At 40.0% G+C, this 19841-nt stretch overlaps 1 protein-coding gene across 2 annotated transcripts; it reads right to left on the bottom strand.

Moving 5' to 3' along the window:
• Positions 1-110: 110 nt before the first annotated feature.
• LOC136582834 (aquaporin-5-like) lies at positions 111-18202 on the bottom strand. Of its 2 annotated transcripts, none has more exons than XM_066584101.1 (5): positions 17769-18202; positions 12252-12416; positions 10108-10188; positions 8936-9121; positions 111-1152 (listed from the first exon to the last, which is right to left on the bottom strand). In XM_066584101.1, the coding sequence occupies exons 1-5, from the start codon at positions 18147-18149 to the stop codon at positions 1117-1119; spliced, it is 849 nt and encodes a 282-aa protein (XP_066440198.1). In that variant the 5' UTR covers positions 18150-18202; the 3' UTR covers positions 111-1116. The 2 variants fall into 2 exon arrangements, 1 of the variants encoding a protein (XP_066440198.1); XR_010787233.1 differs by having other exon boundaries at positions 117-1152; positions 6354-9121.
• Between the last annotated feature and the right edge of the window lie 1639 nt (positions 18203-19841).

Consider the following 19841-nt stretch of genomic DNA (forward strand, 5'->3'; position numbering starts at 1 on the left):
ATATATATTGTTTTGTACATGTATTGAGTTGTCTTTTGAAATAAACCTCTTAGAAGCCACCTCTATATCTGTTTAGTGATTCCTTATCTGTGTGCCTGGACATAGAGGAGATCTGTTAGTTCCTAATTCCATTTACTTTGGATATATGTTCTACAAGCATATGAAGTTGGGATCCTATAGGGGTGTGCTAAATATTTTGAAGGCATACTTGGATTGGCGGTGTGGGGCTTGTCAGCTAGACGGGTCTTCCACATGAGATGAGTTCATCTTTTAATTTCTGTTTTAACTTTTGGATTTTAATATACTCATTCCACCCTTGGAGCGCAGCCACATTTCTATACCATATAAGTTAGTTTATGGCGCTTTAGACGGGTGACAGTTTCCCTTTAATTACTTTCCGTATTAGAAATAAGAGTTCACCGTGTGAATTGCAATTTTCACTTGCTTCAATGGAAGTTTCTATGTATCACATTTTACAACTGGTTGCAGAACGGCATATCAGTACATTTCTGACCCTAATTTGATGTTGTTCTGTTCCCATGCATTCATTATGTGTAATAGAGGCTCAGGGTGTGAATCTTACAACACACAATTATATTGCTGATTGCTCCAAGAGCTCCACAGGAAATATCTCTCGCTTTCATCCACCCTTTTTTATGTGTAATTGTGTAATTGGAAGGTTGTACCATAACAATTTATTTATACTCATATTATAAAATCATTTCTGCACATTCCATTTAAGCCTTCAAATGATTATTATGCAGTTACATTATTCCTTTTTATGGTGGGCGCCATATTGATGACATAGATTTGAAATTTTAGCATTTTTCAGCGAGCCAAAAAGCAATAAAAAAGAATAAATAAAAGCATGATAAATAAAAATGCACAAATCCATTAACGATCAATTAGTATATTGATTTGAAGCATTTCCAGACTGCAGGTGTAGCGGAAGATGAAGAAAGGGGACATGCCGGGGAGGGAGATGCATGTTCTGGTCGTCTAGCAGTTTAAGCGAATCAACAAGAGTGGTCGTCCGTAGGTGCCGCTTCCCAGCTATGATGTTTGATCTCTGGCATGGGGACGCTTAACACTTTGCTGCCCTAGACAGATGGATTTTCAACAATCGTTTAGGCGTGAAAGTTGTAGAACAGTCTGAAATATACACACCAAGTATAAGACAAATATAGTCACCATTTAATTAAAACACTTATATTAGAGTCTAATAGACATTGCCCAACAGGTAGGTTACAATTACGAGTCTGTATTTTTCCAAACTATCACTGACACTTCGCTGATTCACCCAATATTAATTACATACTAAGTATGTTCAGTTCAAGCAGGGACAGAATAGCACCTCTATCATAACTACTGGACTACTACTAATAGTGTGGAGGGAACCAAACAAATCTGTTTCAGTCAAAAGGTTCGGTTGGGCGTGAACCTGAACTAAATTTTTAGCAAAGTTCTACCCAAAATAGGGTTCTACTGGTTCGGTTCGTTCAACACAAGTCATGTATAACACTGTCCAAGAGCCATAAAAGCCCTATATAACACTTTTAGAGTGTTATACAAGGCAGTTATGGCTCTTAGTGTGCATTCACGTGGGTATATGCGTATCTTGGTCTGTACATAGCGAATTCATGAGCCAAAAAAGCTGTTGCCTTGTGTTTTTTTACCTATCGGCAGTCTACTTCCGCGTGTGCATGCACAGCATATTGACACAAGCAAGAAAGAACACAAAACTTGCATTGATTATGTGCATAAACACCCAGCAAATATGCAAGTTTCCTGCGTATTACGCTCATATTTACGCAATGCCGCATGGATTTTAAACACGACCGCACACTGAGTGATCAAAATCGATAACACTGGGGTAAATTAAGCTGCACTGCCTTTTCAGTCACACTGCGGGTGTGCCCCTCGCCGATGTGAATGGTCCCCGGCAGTGCATAAAGTACAGTTAAAGCCATTCACAGCACAAAAAGTCCCACTCTCGTGAGTGTATCTGCACCTACGCTCATGGGAAGGAGCTCTTAGGGGTTTTGGTGAACTTCTGGTTCGGTTTAAACTAATTCAGACCGAACCAAAGTTTTTGCAAAAGTTCAACTAACCGGTGAAATCAAACTTTTCAAAAGTTTGTTGATCACTAACTACTAACATTACTATGTACATGACTAGTGTCATTTCTACTACCACTATCACTAGCTAGCAATGCTATTATCACTAGTACTACAATCACTATTACTAGTGCTATCATTCCTACAACCACTGGAACTACAATTATTCCTAACAATAGTACTACTAATATTACTACAATATCATTATTACTCCTTCTACCCATATGATTACAATTACCACTAGTACCACCATTAATACAGTTACTAGTTATAGCATACGCTAAAAACAATTCTAAATAAAAAAGTATTGCAGAAAAATTAAAAATATATTACAGTAGTTTGTGGTGCGTATTATGACTCGAATAGTCCATAGTAATCTGTATTTAAAATGACCCTCCAGCTCACATACCTGGTGCCTTCATTTTCAGTGTTGCTGTCACTGTTTATACTATTTCCAGACCCTTCTTCAAGTATGTAAAATGGCTACCAGATTGTCAGACCCCCCTATACACCTGGTGCTTTAATAGTCTGAGACAGTCCCCCTTTTCTTGGGGCTTTAGGATGGACACAGTGCTGACTTCATCACTTTTCCATCCAAAAGCATGAAGAGGGGAACGAGGCGAAATGCGTCAGTAGATTTTTAAGTGGTTGTGCAGGTTTGGAAAAAACATGTCTGCTTTTGTTTAAAAACAGCACCCCTCCTGTCCACAGGCTGAGTGGGTTATTGCAGCTCAGCATCACTTATGTCAATGGAGCTGAGTCACAGTACCAGGCACAACCTGTAGACATGTGTGGCAGTGGTTTTGGAAGGAAGTAGTTTTTCTAACCCTGTATACCCTTGTAACTATATATTCTACATATATAGAGACCTTTTTTTAGTATAGACTGCAGGGTCACATTAATGTACAATAGGGGCCAATAAAGATTCTAACACACTAGCACATCCATGTTCAGACATAGCCTCACTTAATTACTCTCCATAAAAGGCAGGTGACTTACCTTACCATTATCTAGCTGTTTTGGAACTACAAAAGCCAACAGGCCATGCTAGCTAAACCTGTTGATACATATACTACAGTTCTGCAACACCTGTTTAGCCATACGCTGAGTAAGCCTTCATCATTATAAAATTAGGAACTGGATTTGTATCCTTGTTCCAATTAATAGAACTTCATTCCATCCAGCTAGATAGTTCCAGCATGCAGTTGATTCATTTGTATTCCTTGAAATTATGCAGACGTTGCCAAACTAGAAATTTGCTGCATTGGCTGGTACTGATTCAGTGATGGCATAAAGGAAGGTTGTGTCAGATCGCTTGTGAATTGGATGATACTACTGTAGTATATATTTTCCTCCTAAAAATCATCTCTTTTTTAATAAATTTCTAAAATTTAGTATTCTTGAATTGGATAGTTCCATTGTATAGTTCCAGTAAAAGCCTTTGTAAAGTCTTACCGGCACCGGATTGGAGCCCAGGTGTAGTAACCGAGCCAGACTGGAGAGTAGTCGGGAGGAAGCCGGGTCGTTAGCAGGTGGTCATGGTTGCAGTACAGAGGATGAGGCAGAAAGCGTAGTCAGGTAGAAGCCGGGTCGTTAGCAGGTGGTCACAATTGTAGTAGCAGAGAAACAGACAGTAATGGAGCTTGATTACAGGCTGGGAGCTCAATAATCACGCACTGAAGGAGTGGCAGGGCTAGGCTTATATAGGAAGTGCAATCATGAACAAAAGCGGGGACAGGACTAGGAGGCAGGAAGTAGGTAACTGGGAAATACAGAACAAGGCTAGCTTTCAGAAAGGGAAATGTCTAAGTCCTAATAGCCGAGCAGAGAGAGCTGCTGACCGGAATGCAACTGGTCATGGGTTCGAGCCCTGGCAGCCTTATTAACTGTGAATTTGTTTTAGAACACTAATTAAACTCACCTGAACTTAGTAAAAGTACTGTAGGTTTTTCCAAAGGCTAAACTAGACAATTGGAATAAGGCATACTAGTATCTAGGACCCATCAATAGACAATCTAGATGCATATAGGGCCCTTTTGCCAAGGCCAGTGATCGTGAATGAGGGTTCATTAGAATGCTCATTTACCAGATCACTGTCGTGTGTAAAGAAGGCAGCGATCAGCCGAAAAATGAGCAAAGGCAGTTTCATTAGCTGAACACATCTTATGTGCAGCCACAAAAATCCATTGTTCCAAGATCTAGTGCCAACAGCAAAGGAAATGAATGAGGGACAGATGATTGCATTACTTATCCTTTATCTCTACATGGAGTCTGAATTGGCCAGTGTAAAAGGCTGGGTAAATGATTGCTGGTCATCTTGATTGACAAAGGAAACTAATAATGACAGGGTGGATCCAGGGAGGTTCCTTGCTGTGAAACCCAATTATCACTAGTTAAGACCGTAACAACGCGAGAAACCAAATCTGCCCAGTTTGGCAATATATCATATGAATGCTATGAGACATTGTCAATGCACAGTGTTCACTTGCTGATGACTTAAAAACATCAATATCAGACTACGGTCTTCATACAAATATATATTTCACTTTTTAAAGCCTCTTTCACATTCAGATGGCCGATGCCATGTAAAAACGTCCGGTCGGCGAAAACAGGACATCAGCAACCGAATAGGGCGGCCGATTGCATACATGGCCGGAAAAGATAGTCTCCTATGGGCACTGCCAAAAAAGTGAGGGAGAGGGAGTTTAGCAGCAGCCAGCGCTGCGAAAACACAACAGTGGCTCTAGTAAAGGATTAGAAGCCATCTTAAAGATTTATGCTGACCGAGGGAATTCCGGGCTGCGACGTATTTTTTCGCACCTGGCCACAAGAAAGAGTGATAAAACCCTCATTTTGGCTGTTCATGGCTTTTCCTCATTCATGTCTTATTCGGCTGTGATGCGGTCAGCATAAAAACGCAACGCTCGTGTGAATAAGGCCTAAAGTAGGAAAAATTGGCAACTACCCCAAATTAAAAAAATATATGTATACAGCTAAAGGGTGTTTGCTTTTTTTTGAGAATTAAAAAAAAATCACAAAGTATGGTAAACCAGTAAAAAGTTTAATATAATAAATTGTGTCATCTCACAATCAACATGAATGCAGTTATAACAGTGCAAATATAGTGTGAGATACATTAAATGGACATAATGTAACTGTGTGGAGAGCAGAAAACTCTACATATTTATAAACAATATGTACACTGACTACTAAGAAAAATTACATCATTGGACGCGTTCTATAACCGCACACCTTTGTACTATCATGAAAATCATCTTCCCAGAGTCCTTCAATCTCAAAAATCATCTACCAGAGCAAGAGTATTGCTTTCCGAACCTTTCAGAACCATCTGTAATAACTCATATCTACAGCTTCGTAACCAAGATAGTCATTAATATCCTTATAGAAATGTTTAACACTTTCTGCAAACTGCAGAGCTTATGTATTCAGGGCAACTTCACTCAGTGTTGACTATATTCACTGCACACCAGAGCTTACAATCTATTTCCTTTAAATTATAAGGATCTGGGATTTCACCCATAATGATATCAGTCAATGTATATAACCGCTAAGCTATTCTTTCTCCCATGAGCTCTGGAGAGGATAATTATTCTTATGGCACATGTGGTAATATACTCACTGCTACGGAGCATATTAGTGCATGAACCTGTGTTTTTTTTTTCCGACTATTCAAACTCCATGCGCGTATGAAAAAAAACGGGAAGATAGGTCCTGCCCTGTCTTTGTCACATGTAAAAGAACTAAGTGTGAGAAAGATAGGGCAAGTACTATCTTTTCTCGCACATAGTATTAGCATGTGAGAATCCCACTAGTGGAAACAAAACCATTGAAATCACACAGATTAGATATTAGAAAAACTTTCTGACAGTGAGGGTGATCAATGAGTGGAACAGGTTACCACGGGAGGTGGTGAGTTCTCCTTTAATGGAAGTCTTCAAACAAAGGCTAGACAAATATCTGTCTGGGATGATTTAGTGAACCTGCACTGAGCAGGGGGTTGGACCCGATGACCCTGGGGGTCGCTTCCAACTCTACCATTCTATGATTCTATGTTTCATTTCGGGCCATTTTGTGACCGAGAATTTCATGGCCAAAAAAAGGAGACCAAATGATGGTCTTCTGAAGAAGCCCTTAAGTTGAATCTCCATTTTTAAAGACCATATCGCATTTGAGTTAGAAATTCAGTGCTGGTGACTTTCCAAACAAACAGTATACCTGTATTAATAGTCATTGGAGCTTAGTGTTTCTGATACCGAGCTCCAAATCCCTTGTACAGACATAGGCCCGCTTTTTTAAGTCTGGTGTTTCATACGCCAGCCTAAGGAAAAAGATCATTGGAGAGAATAGCACAAATTTATTAAACGGCACATAACTCAATAAATTTGGCATATTTCGGGCTGCTTTAGGTCAAAAATGAAATTTACACCTGCCGGAGGAGTTAGAGGTTGACAGAAGACTAGTTTGCACACTGCCAGGCCTCCTTTACCTTTATTTTGCTCTTAGATCAATTTGGATTTCAGCTGATTTCCTGAATGTTTGAGACAGATTAGTTGCTGAGGATGCCGTGATTGACAACCCTATTAAAAGGGGTATTTTGGAGACTGGGCATATTTTCATGTTTTCACCCGTCCAGTGGATGGATGAAAACTGATAGATCGTGTGGGAGGGGGTTACCACTAGGACCGACCTAACAGGAGAACAGGGGTCCTGTTTCTTCCATCCTCTCACTGCAGTAAGGAGGAGTTGTAATGGCGTGGCAGTCATGCATGAGCAGTGCTTCTCCATTCATTTTCAATGGGACTCCCAAAGATAGTCAAGTTCAAAGCACTCGGCTATTTTCAACAGCCTTATTGAAATGAATGTAGCAGCGGCCACGCATGTGCAGCTATTGCTCCATTCAATTATGTAACTGTAGGTGGGAGAAGCCAACCAGACGTGAGTAGGACTGGGGAAATGGAACCCTCCATCCTTGGGATTTGTGGGTGTCCCAGCAGTTGTACCTCAACCAATCCATCAGTTTTCATCCATCCAGTGGATGGTTAAAAACCTGAAAAGATGTCCAGTGTCTGGAATGCACCTTTAATTTACAAGCTGCCAGGCAGTATTGCTGGCAACCAATCTGTCTCAAGTATGTGCTCAGATCAAAGCTACATTCCCACTATGCTGATTGCAGTCATGTCATGCCATTCTCCAAATCACCCGGCATTATTAAGACTTACTCACATAGGCATATCCAATTTTAGTCCGTGTACAAATTTTAATTTATGTGTATATCCATCTGGCATCCATTCGAGCTGCATGTTTCTGTATTTTTACCTCCACATGTCATCTGTTTTTCTTGCCTTGAAAAAAAGCCAGAAGACCCAATTTTTTCCCTACTGTTACACCTATACATCCATTGACTTGAATGGATGACTGGCGTTCAAGAAATCAGACCAGAATAGGATATGCTGCGATCTTTTTTTATACAGACCGTAGGTCAATATAAAAAGCCCCATGCCTGAATAGCTGCACTGCTTCTAATGGAACCATGTGCTGTCTGTGAGTAGTCAGTTGAACATAGGGACAGTGCATTAACGGGTTACGCCATGTCAATAAGCCCTTAATCAACTTTTTCTTTACCATTTCCTGACCAGAAGGTTTAGCCCTCTTCCTTTCTACCAGTAGGCATTACCCACCTGACATTTATAGTCTATGGGCGGTCAGGTACTGGTTAAAAATAAAAAAACTAAAAGAAAAAACTTTATACCTGAACTTAAGAGCCTTATTTTTAAACTTTTTTTTGCAGGAACATAGTTAGGGGCGTTTGGCAGGGTGGGCACCTTGGGTCTACAAATACAGGGTAGAGCACCAAGCTTAATTTTGGCCCCAAGTGAAGCAAAACATTGCTATGACTTGCTAGGAGAAAAACCTAATTTAGTATATTTTATATAAGCAGTGTTGCAACAATAATGCAGAAATTGTAACTATACCCAGGCCCTTTTTTTCATGGGGCGCCATAAGCCCTGGTTTTAAAGGGATGTGCAGAAGCACGATTCTATTTCATGATAATTCGTCATGCTTAATGGAACTATCCACTATGTAAATAAATACATCATTAACGTGTGATGGCATCATACAGAGGCGTAACTTGGAGCTCCCGGGCCCCGATGCAAAACTTGTAACAGGGCCCCCAACTATAATGCTTTATTCATAGTACTGGGCTCCCTATATGGAGAAGAGAGGCCTTATGGGCCCCCTAAGACTCCTGGGCCCGGGTGCAATCGCATCCCCTGCATCCTCTATAGTTATGCCCCTGGCATCATACATGTAAAGTCATTAGGTGGTTGACCATGCTATAGCCTTATACAAGGGCTCTAGAGTTTCCGACTTCAAGCCTCTGTCGCTATTCAATGCAGTGTTATACTTAATGATCTTCTTTACCACCATACAGCTTTGCGACCGGTAGGCAGCTATCAGTATTTCAGATCTACAATGGTCGCCGTGCTGATTTCCGATGCCTACTTTTGAACGGTATCATTATGAATCAACATGTTTGGTAATATATAGAAAACACTTACTGATACGAAAACTACATCTAGTTAATAAATTAACCTTTGCTTTTTGTTAGCAATGTCAATATCTAAGGTAAGAATAGTAAACTCTTCTGTGCCTTCAGGTAGCAGAACCACAGAAGAAATTTCCAAATATCAAGCTTTTTAATTGGCCCATTGGCCGTAGCTTTGATATTTAAAAACAATGTCCATTTGCTATTCTAAATTCACACATTCTTGTTACATAGAGAATGGCTTATTTACACGGTCAGGACAGTCCAAAGAGCGTCTCTTGCGTGTTTCAGGCTCCTCAATCCAATCATCGGCTGGGTCATAAGTCCCTATAAATATGGACAGCTTCTCCTTGGCGGGTCTTATGTTTGGATAGAGTACATAATTGTACAGTAAAGAAGCTAAGGCACCTCCTGCTAATGGCCCAACCCAGAAGATCTACAATACAAAAGATACAAAGTCAATAATCACTTAAAAATCATGTATATAAGACTTTAGAGGTGATCAATAGTGAACATGCACTTATTTAGTTGTGATAAAAAAATATTCTAGCTTTATCTTAAAATTAAATGACAATATATTGTGACAATAATCGCTCAAACTGACGAAATATTGAAAGATTTAGCAATTGTTTTCCATAAAATTGCACGCACAGATAATCACTCCATTAGCTAACTAATCATCTGTGTTTTCCTCCATGAGTTGTTTGCTCAGCTGGGGGTGTGTTTAGGCGATTGTTACTGTGTAAACACTTTGCCCAGGTGAGCAACTATCTGGTTGGCACATTCCATAGTTCTCCTCATGGCTCCTCCTGGCTGAGTTAACACTGCACTAACTGAATGTGCAAAGCAAAACAAAGCCATCACTGGCTGCTGGAAACACTGAAGAATTGCATTCAAATTGAAAGAATTTCCAGCGATCAAACGATCCCAGTCTAAAAACCTTGGCTAACGATAATTGAACAAATAGTGTATGATTATCGCTCATTTTCGTCCATTTGAATACAGTTTGAGTGATAATCGTTGCAAGTAAAAGGGCCTTAACTCTAACCAAAACAATCCTGACTGAGAATGTGTTAATTATATTAGCTCATCAATGACAGATTAGTAAAGGACCAATCAATATGTAAGTTGGTTCTCGTTGGAAATTAGCCTGATTCCCTCATTTTAAGCTCCCACTGTGGTGTAAGGGACAGATTCCCTTGCTACCTATTGGCAAGAATCTATTTCTTATTTCTCTCTTTAAAAGTTTTTGTACTTATTCTAAATGAACTTTCTTAAATATTTCAATGTGAGACTGGGTTACTTCAGCACATTTCTGTAACAGTTGTAATACTTCTAGTTGTAGCCATATCTATCTATCTATCTATCTATCTATCTATCTATCTATCCGTCCATCCGTCTGTAAAACCTAAATGTCCTTACCCACTGATTGCGAAAGTTTCTCACTATGACTGCTGGAGCGAACGAACGGGCAGGATTCATTGAGCAACCGGTGAAGTATATCTAAAGCAATCAAAAATAATTCTCATTAAACAACAATAGTAAATTACAAGTCATCCGATTACTGTGTATGTGCAACGCGTACAAGCTTTAAAAAATATGCTATCTTTGTATTTATTTGTGATATTTGTATTTTCTGCTATAGAAACAAAAATGGCCGATAATGGTAAGGCCCAAACTACAAAATAAGATTGCCCATTAGGCTGAAATATCACAAATGTCATCTTAACTTTAAGAAAAGCCTGAACTGTAAAAAGGTTTATGCACAAGATAGACAACTTCACTTGGTAGCACTGTTATGTTGCAGTCTGGACAATTTGTGGGTGTCCTACCTTGTACTTGCATTTCCTGCAATTACATGTTGCATAGATACAAATGATGAATGTAATAATTTTAGAACTCAGTTTCAGGCTGTTCTTTCAATTACTTTTAATTAATGTATGCTGCTTACAGGAGAAGAAAATCTACTCAATATTCTTGGACCTGTAATAGGGCACTAAGGATGAAGTGTCTACAGGCCACAGTAGTATGAAACTGCCTTGACTAGCAATGTTCTGTCTAGAATTTCCTTCCATTATTTGATACCTTAAAGTTTCTACCACTCTCCTCATAAAATCATAACATACCTCCAAGTACCAATGCTCCAACAAACCTCTTATTGATATATTTGGCTGCAGTTTCCTATTTCTAAGAACATCCAAGAAGGGACATCAGTTGATAGTTTGTTACCTAAGTACTGAACCTTCAGATAAACTCTCCGATAACTTCAAAAGGGTTGTTGATCCGGGGGATTATTCCGATTGCCAGATTGGAGTCAGGAAGGAATTTTTCCCCTTAACCCCTTGAGTGGCACGCCCGGAAATTTTCCGGGACAAGCTCCACTGCTCATAGCGACATAGCCCGGAAGATTTCCGGGCTATGTATCACTATGGGAGCTGCAGAGCACAATGCCACAGGCTGTGGCACTGTGCTCTGCCTGCACAGACCCACACAGAGCAGTGCAAGGGCTTTGAAAAACCAGCAGAAGATATTGCTGATATGCCGGCAATCTCCTACTTTGTTTACAGGTTGCCATAGAGACCATCGGCTTGTCAGAAGCAAGCCGATGGTCTCTGTGGCAGGGAGAGCTGGTGCTTGGCTGTCAGAGGACAGCTAGGTACCTGCTCTTACAGCAGAGATCAAAGAAAACCTCCGATCTCTGCTGTGTTAACCCTTTACATGCTGCAATCTATGTGACTGCAGCATGTAAAGGGCTGCCACTGCAGCATGTAAAGAGCTGTCACCATCGGACCCCCGGAATGTGATCAGGGGTCCTGATGGGTCCCTGTGGAAGTCCCCTAAAGGGACAAAAAAAATAAAAAATAAAAAAGTAAAAAAATAATAAAAACACTTGTCTCCCTTTACTTTGTAAAAAATAAAAAATACAATCACACATGTGGTATCCATGCGTCGTAATGACCCAGAGAAGGAATTTAATGCATTATTTAACCCCTTAATGACATGGCCCCTTTTTTTCTTTTTTCCCCATTTCTTTTTTTCCTCCCCCCTGTTTAAAAAATCACAATTTGTCCCGCAAAAAACAAGCCCTTATATGGCCATGTCAATGGAAAAATGAAAAAGTTATGGCTCTTGAGAGGCAACTGCAAAACTAGTTGAAATTCAATGATTAGACCATTTTAAAAAACCTGCCCTGGTGGGCACGACAGGGTGGTAGGAAACCCGCCACTCAAGGGCTTAAATGGGGAAAATTGGCTTCTACCTCATTGATTTTGTTTTTGCCTTCCTATGGATCAGCATTTAGGGTAATAGGCTGAACTAGATGGACCTATGTCTTTTTTTGGGCCTTACATACATGAATTATATGGATTTATATAATTGAAGAAGTGCTTTAGATTTCTTCTAATCTATACTTCTATCACAAGATCACAGTCATAATTCAATAGCAATGAAGAAAGCAGACATACACGTAAGAAGGAACTTAAAAAGGTAAAAACATAGGTATCCATCAGCATGGCATGCTATGAAAATAACTAAACAACTGTAAAATAATTAACTCTTATACTTACCCCTACAAGGTGACCCAAAGTAACAGAAAGGCCAATAGATATAGCTGGAGCTCCTACAAGATCCGTTCGGCGACTGTCAGTACATGCAAAGATGCACAAAACCAGTTGAAAGGTGAGAATCATCTCAACGACGAAACCAAGTCCTGGAGTTGTGTTGTTACTGAGCTGTAAAGTTAACATATTGTTAGGATATCCAGAGAAATAGTATGTGACCATCACACATACAGGAACCTTGTTACCTTGTTCCAGAGGAAATAAGTCATTAATGGTAGCATTGCCTAAATCTATGAGCTAAGTTGATGTTTTTATGCCTTCCATTGGACATATACGCTATGATTAGTTAGCCTCTTACTTTCCACCAGACATTGTCTTCTGTTGTTTCGGAAATGAACGCTAATAAGACCAAATGCGCTGCACAATATGAGTGGTTAGTAAGTGACCACACGCTTGGTGAAGCTACACTTGTACTATATATTATATAATCCCGTATACAACATTTCTATCAGTTTATGGTTATGAAGAGGTCAGTAACAAGACTGTTGCTCTGTATGTCTACAGAATTTCTCGAGCTGTAGGAAGACCTTTAGGAATTTCTTGGAGTTAGACTGATCTGATACCAGAATGTTCCTGTATAGAGATGAGTGAGCATACTCGCTAAGGCAAACTACTTGAGCGAGTAGTGCCTTATGTGAGTACCTGCCAACTCATCTCAAAAGATTCGGGTGCTGGCGAGGGAGAGCGGTGAGTTGTGGGAGTGAGCAGGGAGAAGCGGGGGGAGAGAGTGAGAGAGAGATCTCCCCCCGTTCCTCGCCGCTCCCCGTCGGCACCTGAATCTTTTGAGACGAGCGGGCAGGTACTCGCATAAGGCACTACTCGCTCGAGTTATTTGCCTTAACGAGTACGCTCGCTCATCTCTATTCCTGTTCATAAAATATAGTAATAGACTATAATATGGAATGACTGTTTATATAAATACCTATTCTGGATCACGCAAAAAAGAAAAGGAAGAACCTATACTTTACATTTTTCCGTTTGGAAATTATATGTCAAAGCTCTTGGTTTATAGTCCTAGTCTACAATTTGTTACATAAACTCTGTATACTGTATCTGCATTATAGGCTGTTTCCCTCATATTAATTATATGTCCTTTGAGATTACTTTTTATTAGCTCTACGTTATGTGTTTTCTTCTAGGATTTACATACTTGTACAACAACCTGTCTACCGGAGTAGTGTGGGACATGCGATATGCAATGTGGACCTTAAAGTGAAAGAAGGATATAAATGTTATGCCCCTTTCAGACCACATAACAAACCATTTCTGGAAGTGAGATCCACTGTGAGATCCATGGTTCTGGCAGTGTCACTTGCTCACAACTACCCACTGTGTGTATTGACATGTGCCTGTATATCATGTTGCAAATATGGCCATCTGCCCTAAAGCTTTGGGCATATTTTGTGGGATCACTTTTTCTTTTTGGGTTACGGTTTGTTAGAAGTGGTCAAGGATGGACGTGTAGAAGCAATATCTTCTTGCCAGAGGATCTACTTAAAATGTTAAAGTATACAAATGTAAAATAATATCTTAGGTACGGCTCTACAATATAATAAGGCATATGAATAACGCATTAAAACTGCACTGAACATCAGCTAAAAAATAATAGAAAAACATCACCATCATCCAATTTTGCCATCATGCTCTGTTAAAGAATTAGATAAGATCTAGCAAATCTGACATTGATTTGAAGGGATTTTCTGGGACTTTTACTATTGACGATCTATCTGGGCCATTTATCAGTGTAGACAGTCCTGGAAGTAGATTGTGTTGCCTGGTTTGGTACTGCAAGCACAGGTTTCCCTGAATTTAAAGGGAACCGTGCCTGCAGTCTCAAACCAGGCCATTGCAATGTTGATAGAGAAGTCTGCTTCCATTGCTGATTGCACTGACAGTGGGCCTGGTGATTAGCAAGGATATGTCATTAATAGTAAAAGTCCCAAATGATGCCTTTAAACTAAACATACAGAGCCGCATTTCTGGAGACTCCCTTAGCTCACTATACACGTACTATACATAATACAGTAGTTCTATACACTATACACAAGTTCTCTGAACCTTTCAGTTTCAGTTGGACCAGCCAAGTGCCATATGTGCCTAAAGGCCTTCCGACTTTCTCCCAACAGATGATGTCATGGGTAAGAAGTATTGAGCAGGTTTCAACACTTCATATTTTTGTTCTCCCTAGAGATAAGCTGCCATAAAAGTTGTCTGGCAGCATCTTTCTCCACTCTCCCCATGGTAAATACATAAACGCTTGGCTCATGTGTATGGGGGACTTGGGAGAAATAGCTATTGGACGAATGCTCATTCAGCCGACAGCTATTGAAGGTATATGGAGGCTTTAAATATTGCAAACAAAGATTGTACAAGACGTGCAATTACGTGTTTGGAAGGACTGGACCTGTTATGCATTGGAAGTGCTTTCTTTGGTCACTAAGCTGTGATGCTGTTGAGATATCTGGTACTATATGGTCGTCACCCTTAACAGGCTTTAGAAGATAACTCAGATGAAGACTACTAATGAGCTTTTATTTATATTTAGTATCATTCTTAGGCTGCCTGCCCATGGGCGTTGTGGTATCCCGCGGCAGATCTCCTCCCTGGGAGCCGCTGCCCGAGAGCAGGAGCCAGCAGAAGGATCTCCGCTGTCAGCCTGTCTGACAGATAGGCTGACTGCGGAGAATCACGGCCAGCGAGCGGATAATCGCTATGATTCTCCACTCGTGGAGAGGGGTGGCGCTTTCCATAGCAACGCTATGGAAAGCTTTCACTGCGTTCCTTGCGGCCGGATTATCGTGGCGCGGAACGCAATGAAAATACGTCCGTGGACAGGCAGCTTTAGTAGTGATAATTTATATTAAATCATTTGTATTTAGATTAACTGGCATGCTACTAATGAGTCCACTGAATTGTTAGTTCCTATTAAAGACATGGATTAATATGTTCTCTCTGTTACGTGCCTCTGAACATGTTGGTGCTATATAAATCATGCACAGTGTGTCGAAAGTGTTACCTTGACATTTAAAGAGTTATGATAACTTAACTACAATGCATTATAGTGCTGTAAATCAAGTTATCATTATGAATCAGTCATGTTAACGATTGATATCTCTGTATAAATATAGCACAGCTGCATTTGCCTATGCAACAGATCTGACTGTGTTCTTTGGCATAGCTCAGCATATGTTATCTGTGAGTTTTCCATAGGATCGCATGATGTAACCTTTAGAGATGAGCGAGCATACTCGCTAAGGACAATTACTCGATCGAGCATTGCCCTTAGAGAGTACCTGCCCACTCGGAAGAAAAGGTTCGGCTGCGAGCGCGGGTGAGAGGTGAGTTGCGGCAGTGAGTAGGGGTTCCTCTCCGCTCTCCCCCGCCGCTCCCCGCCGGCAGCCGAACCTTTTCTTCCGTGCGGGCAGGTACTCGCTAAGGGCAATGCTCGCTCGAGTAATTGCCTTTAGCGAGTATGCTCGCTCATCTCTAGTAGTAGTAACCTTACTATAAAATTATTGGTATATGAGAAAGGGTCACTAGTGCTAAGTGTTAACTTAGTTCAGCATGAGCTTTTAGCAAAGTTCTACCCAAAATTGAGTTCTATTAGTTCAGTTCATTCAACACTAGTCCTGAACACTGCTGTATAACACTGTTTAAGAGCCATTAAAGCCCTGTATGACACGCTCAGAGTGTTTTATGGCTCTTACACAGTGTTATACAGCAGTTTTAGGGGTTGTGGTGAACTTTCCATTCAGTTTGCACTAATTTGGACTGAACCAAACTTTTTGCAAAAATTCGGTGAACCAGCCTAATGAAACTTTTCAAAAGATTTCTCATCACTAATGGTCATCATACAACCTTTTTTGGTAGAAAATGGAAAATCTAGTTGAATATAAGAAAAAAACCTATCATACTAAGGTTTAATGTTGCCAGAGAAGTAAAATAAGGACAGAAAAAATCCTTAACTACTGATCTATGGAGTAAACTGTATCACAATAGGATGACTTTCCTCCTAATTGTACATGTTGGCCATGAGAAGAAAAAAAATACAAAGAATTGCAACAATCTTTGGGTGACTTTAGTGACCTGTAAGTTATTTCTCCAAATAACAATCATATACATGGTGTTCCTCATAAAAGCTGAGCAAATCTGGACAAAAAATTCTCATAAAAGGCTGAGAGATCATTGATAAAGTGTGAAATGGGTATCATTGCATACAGTAAGAAGAACATTTACAATAAGTGAACTCAGAGAAATAATGACTGTCAGGAACTCTTAAATATAGTATCATACAGCCAGTTCTATAGAGAAGAAAAGAATTCTGAGCTCCTGATAAAATATTAAAGGGATTCTGTCACTAGATTCATGAAGTTTGACTCTGAGCGGAGCTTTGAGTCACAGAAGTGGGCCACACCGCCTCTCCCCGCATGTAGAGTGATAGCCTTCTCCCTATACGCAAAAGGGGAGACAGTTGTCAGTCTGTATGATACGGATGGGCAGAAGCCCACCTCCATGACTTGGAGCTCATCTCTCAGTCAAACTTCATGAATCTGTGGACAGAATCCCTTTAAGGAAAGAAGGTATTATATGAACTAGATGTTGAATACTTATATCAGTGCAGACATATGGAAATCATGATCTGGTCAATCAAATATCAAGTTCTTTAACATACCTTATTTTCAAACTGAAAGTTTTCAGACCATCATTGCATAATTAAAACACTGACACCTCTCAAAAACCTTCAAAAAGTTGAGTCTAGTATTGCTTCCACCATGTCTTACTTACAGGGTCCAAAAAGCCAAAATATGATAACAGTGAGGAGCTAGCTGTCAGCAGGCTTTTATGCTAGGGCCATTTAAAGTTTGTAAGCCGGGGACAATTACTGTTGATCACCAACTTTGCACTGTGAGGACCCCACCAAGTAAATTATTTATTTATTCTGGATCACTGTACTGAGTGAGCAGAAGATATTCTATATTCTTAGGCTACCCACACAGATACTCATTTGACTGACAGCTATTGCAGCCGACACCCCCATGCACATGCATGTTGGGCTTGGCTGAGTGTGCATGTGTTTTGAATGCAGAAAATGGAGAAAGCCGCTATCAGAGCAGCTTATCCCACCGAGAACAAAATGATTGGGCATTTGAAATCCAACAGCCTGATCCTTATCTCCCCCAATATCTGCCATTATAGGAGCATTGGAAGGCTATTATAGATATTAGATGATCAGTCGAACCCACCAAAATTGGCAAGAGGAGCCAATTTACATCTGATGTGCATGCCTAGCCTTACTTCTAGTTTTGTGCTTTCCGACCTCTGTGTAGTGGGTAGCAATGTTAATTCCAGGGGCAGCTAGCAATAAAATCATTGAGTCCTGCACTTGCAATTATAAATGCCAGCCACTACACAGAGGTCAGAATTGTAAGACAATTTAAGCCCACCAAATAATTTCATACTTACAGTATTGATTGCAAGGTTTCCTCGGATAGCCGGTGGAACCACACCGTAGAGAATGCCAGCACCAGCCAACGCTCCCAGAAGCTGGGCAATGATGTACATAATAGCTCTCCATATCGATATTTGAGATCCAAGACAAAAGGCAAATGTAACTGCTGGATTTATATGACCTCCACTAATATGTCCCACGGTCAGGACCATAGTACCTATCACCAGACCAAAGGCCAGTGCGATCTGTAGCACTGTCGGAAGAGCAGCCGGCCATCTCAGAGCAGAGCCCAGTCCAAAAAACACAAAGATCAGGGTTGCTAGAAATTCAGCAAATACGGCCCTCCAAAAAGCCAATGAACAAAGTTCTCTCCTCATTGTGAAGAAGTTCGACATAAAGTTCAGAAGTTGTAAGATTTCTTGTCCTTGCAGCTGTATAAATTTGTATGTAAGCTGTCAGCTTCTATATTTATGCAGGTGACACTTTAGATAAGGAGGTGGAGAAGTCTACAAGTTCCACCCCTGGTTGTACATGTTAAATAACAGTTTAGCCTCGTATAATGTAAACCTCCCTCTGTGTCACCTGGAAAGGATTCACATTTTTTTTCATGCATGACGTATAATTAAATAGATTTATATAACATCTGAGATTGAATTGACAATCTTATCTATTTCATAAGCTCCTATTGTCTGGCTTGTATTTTGTCAGCTTTCCACTCAATGATTTCTCAATCATCATTTCTTGCTGGGCAGACTTTCTGCCAGCAGGCTTACTTATACACTGAGTTGAAATTTGGGAGAATGTCTTAATCTTAACAACGCACGCTATAAATGGGTGCTGTGAGAACATCGACTCTTACGCTGCTGTGTAGGTTAATTACATACATTGTGAAATGTAATCTTGCTTGAGTGTAAAAAAGGTGGTACCAGATATGAATCGTTAATGAGTACACGCTGTTTGTGCAACCTTTATATGCATATACAGGGTGGCCCGAAAAATGTATATACACTGTAAAATGAAAAAAAGCTTTATTGCTGGATTTATATAGACTTGAAAGGATTGCTGTAAGTCATGTTCGACTTCTGTTCTGTTCAAATTGTGATTGTTCTCAGCAAGAGAAACCAAGTAATCTTGTAGATAGGATACTTTTTAATGGCTCACAAAAATACATGATGTTAATGCGTGCTTTCCAACCAACGCAGGGTTCTTCTTCAGGCTTAAATAAAATAGATCCGAAGAGACATGTATATATATATATATATATATATATATATATATATATATGTGTGTGTATATATATATATATATATATATATATATACACACACACACATACTTATGACACGGCACAGACATGGTAGGATTAATTTGCACTTAAAAGAATACTACAACAGAAACACAAATATTTTTAACTAGAAACTGACAAGGGAGTGAAGGTTTTATGGTCACTGAATTAGTGTTAGGGGGATCACCAGGCCAGCAGTGTTATCTGTGCTCTAGATTTCTCATACTTCCAATTGATGCATAAATCCTCGTAAGGAATTTAACCCTCTATTGAAAGTGTCAAAAGTTGTTATAAATTTATATTCCCGAATTCTTCTATGGCTTTGTGACTTTGAAATTGCCTTTCAGTATCATAACTTTCATATCTTCTATGTCATGTCTGTGACTAGAAAAGTGCTAGGCCACAGGTAATTCTGTCTTTCTCTGTTTAATCGTATGGCAGTGAGATCTCATCCTTGCTTTAGGATTTTGTCCCGTTTCTCCAACATAAAGCCCCCAACAGTATATTTACTGCACTGGATCAGGTACACAACATCAGACGTGGAACATGTGAATGTCCCCGGGATCTTATAGTCCTGCTGTGTGTTGGGGATCCATATCCTGTCCGCAGTCAGTATATGTGAGCAGGTCTTACAGCTCCTTACATTACACGGATAAGTTCCTTTTTGCATGTCAGAGGGCTGCAGTCATATTAGGTGCTCAAAGTGGTCACCATTAATTTCCAGACACTATTGAATATGGTGAACAACTGCACGGACAACACTGGTTATAGTGTCCACAGGGATTGTCAAGCGTCCCTCTAT

The sequence above is a fragment of the Eleutherodactylus coqui genome, chromosome 1 (assembly GCF_035609145.1).
Source record: "Eleutherodactylus coqui strain aEleCoq1 chromosome 1, aEleCoq1.hap1, whole genome shotgun sequence".
NCBI classification, from domain to species: Eukaryota; Metazoa; Chordata; class Amphibia; order Anura; family Eleutherodactylidae; genus Eleutherodactylus; species Eleutherodactylus coqui.

What these genes read in the sequence shown, in the direction of transcription:
- LOC136582834 (XM_066584101.1), bottom strand. Translation starts at nt 18,149, where the DNA reads ATGTCGAACTTCTTCACAATGAGGAGAGAACTTTGTTCATTGGCTTTT. An exon ending in CTTTGGGTCACCTTGTAGGG is followed by an intron (nt 10,189 to 12,251) that starts GTAAGTATAAGA and finishes TGATTGCTTTAG; the next exon opens with ATATACTTCACCGGTTGCTC. An exon ending in CTTTGGACTGTCCTGACCGT is followed by an intron (nt 1,153 to 8,935) that starts GTAAATAAGCCA and finishes TGTATATTTCAG; the next exon opens with ACTGTTCTACAACTTTCACG.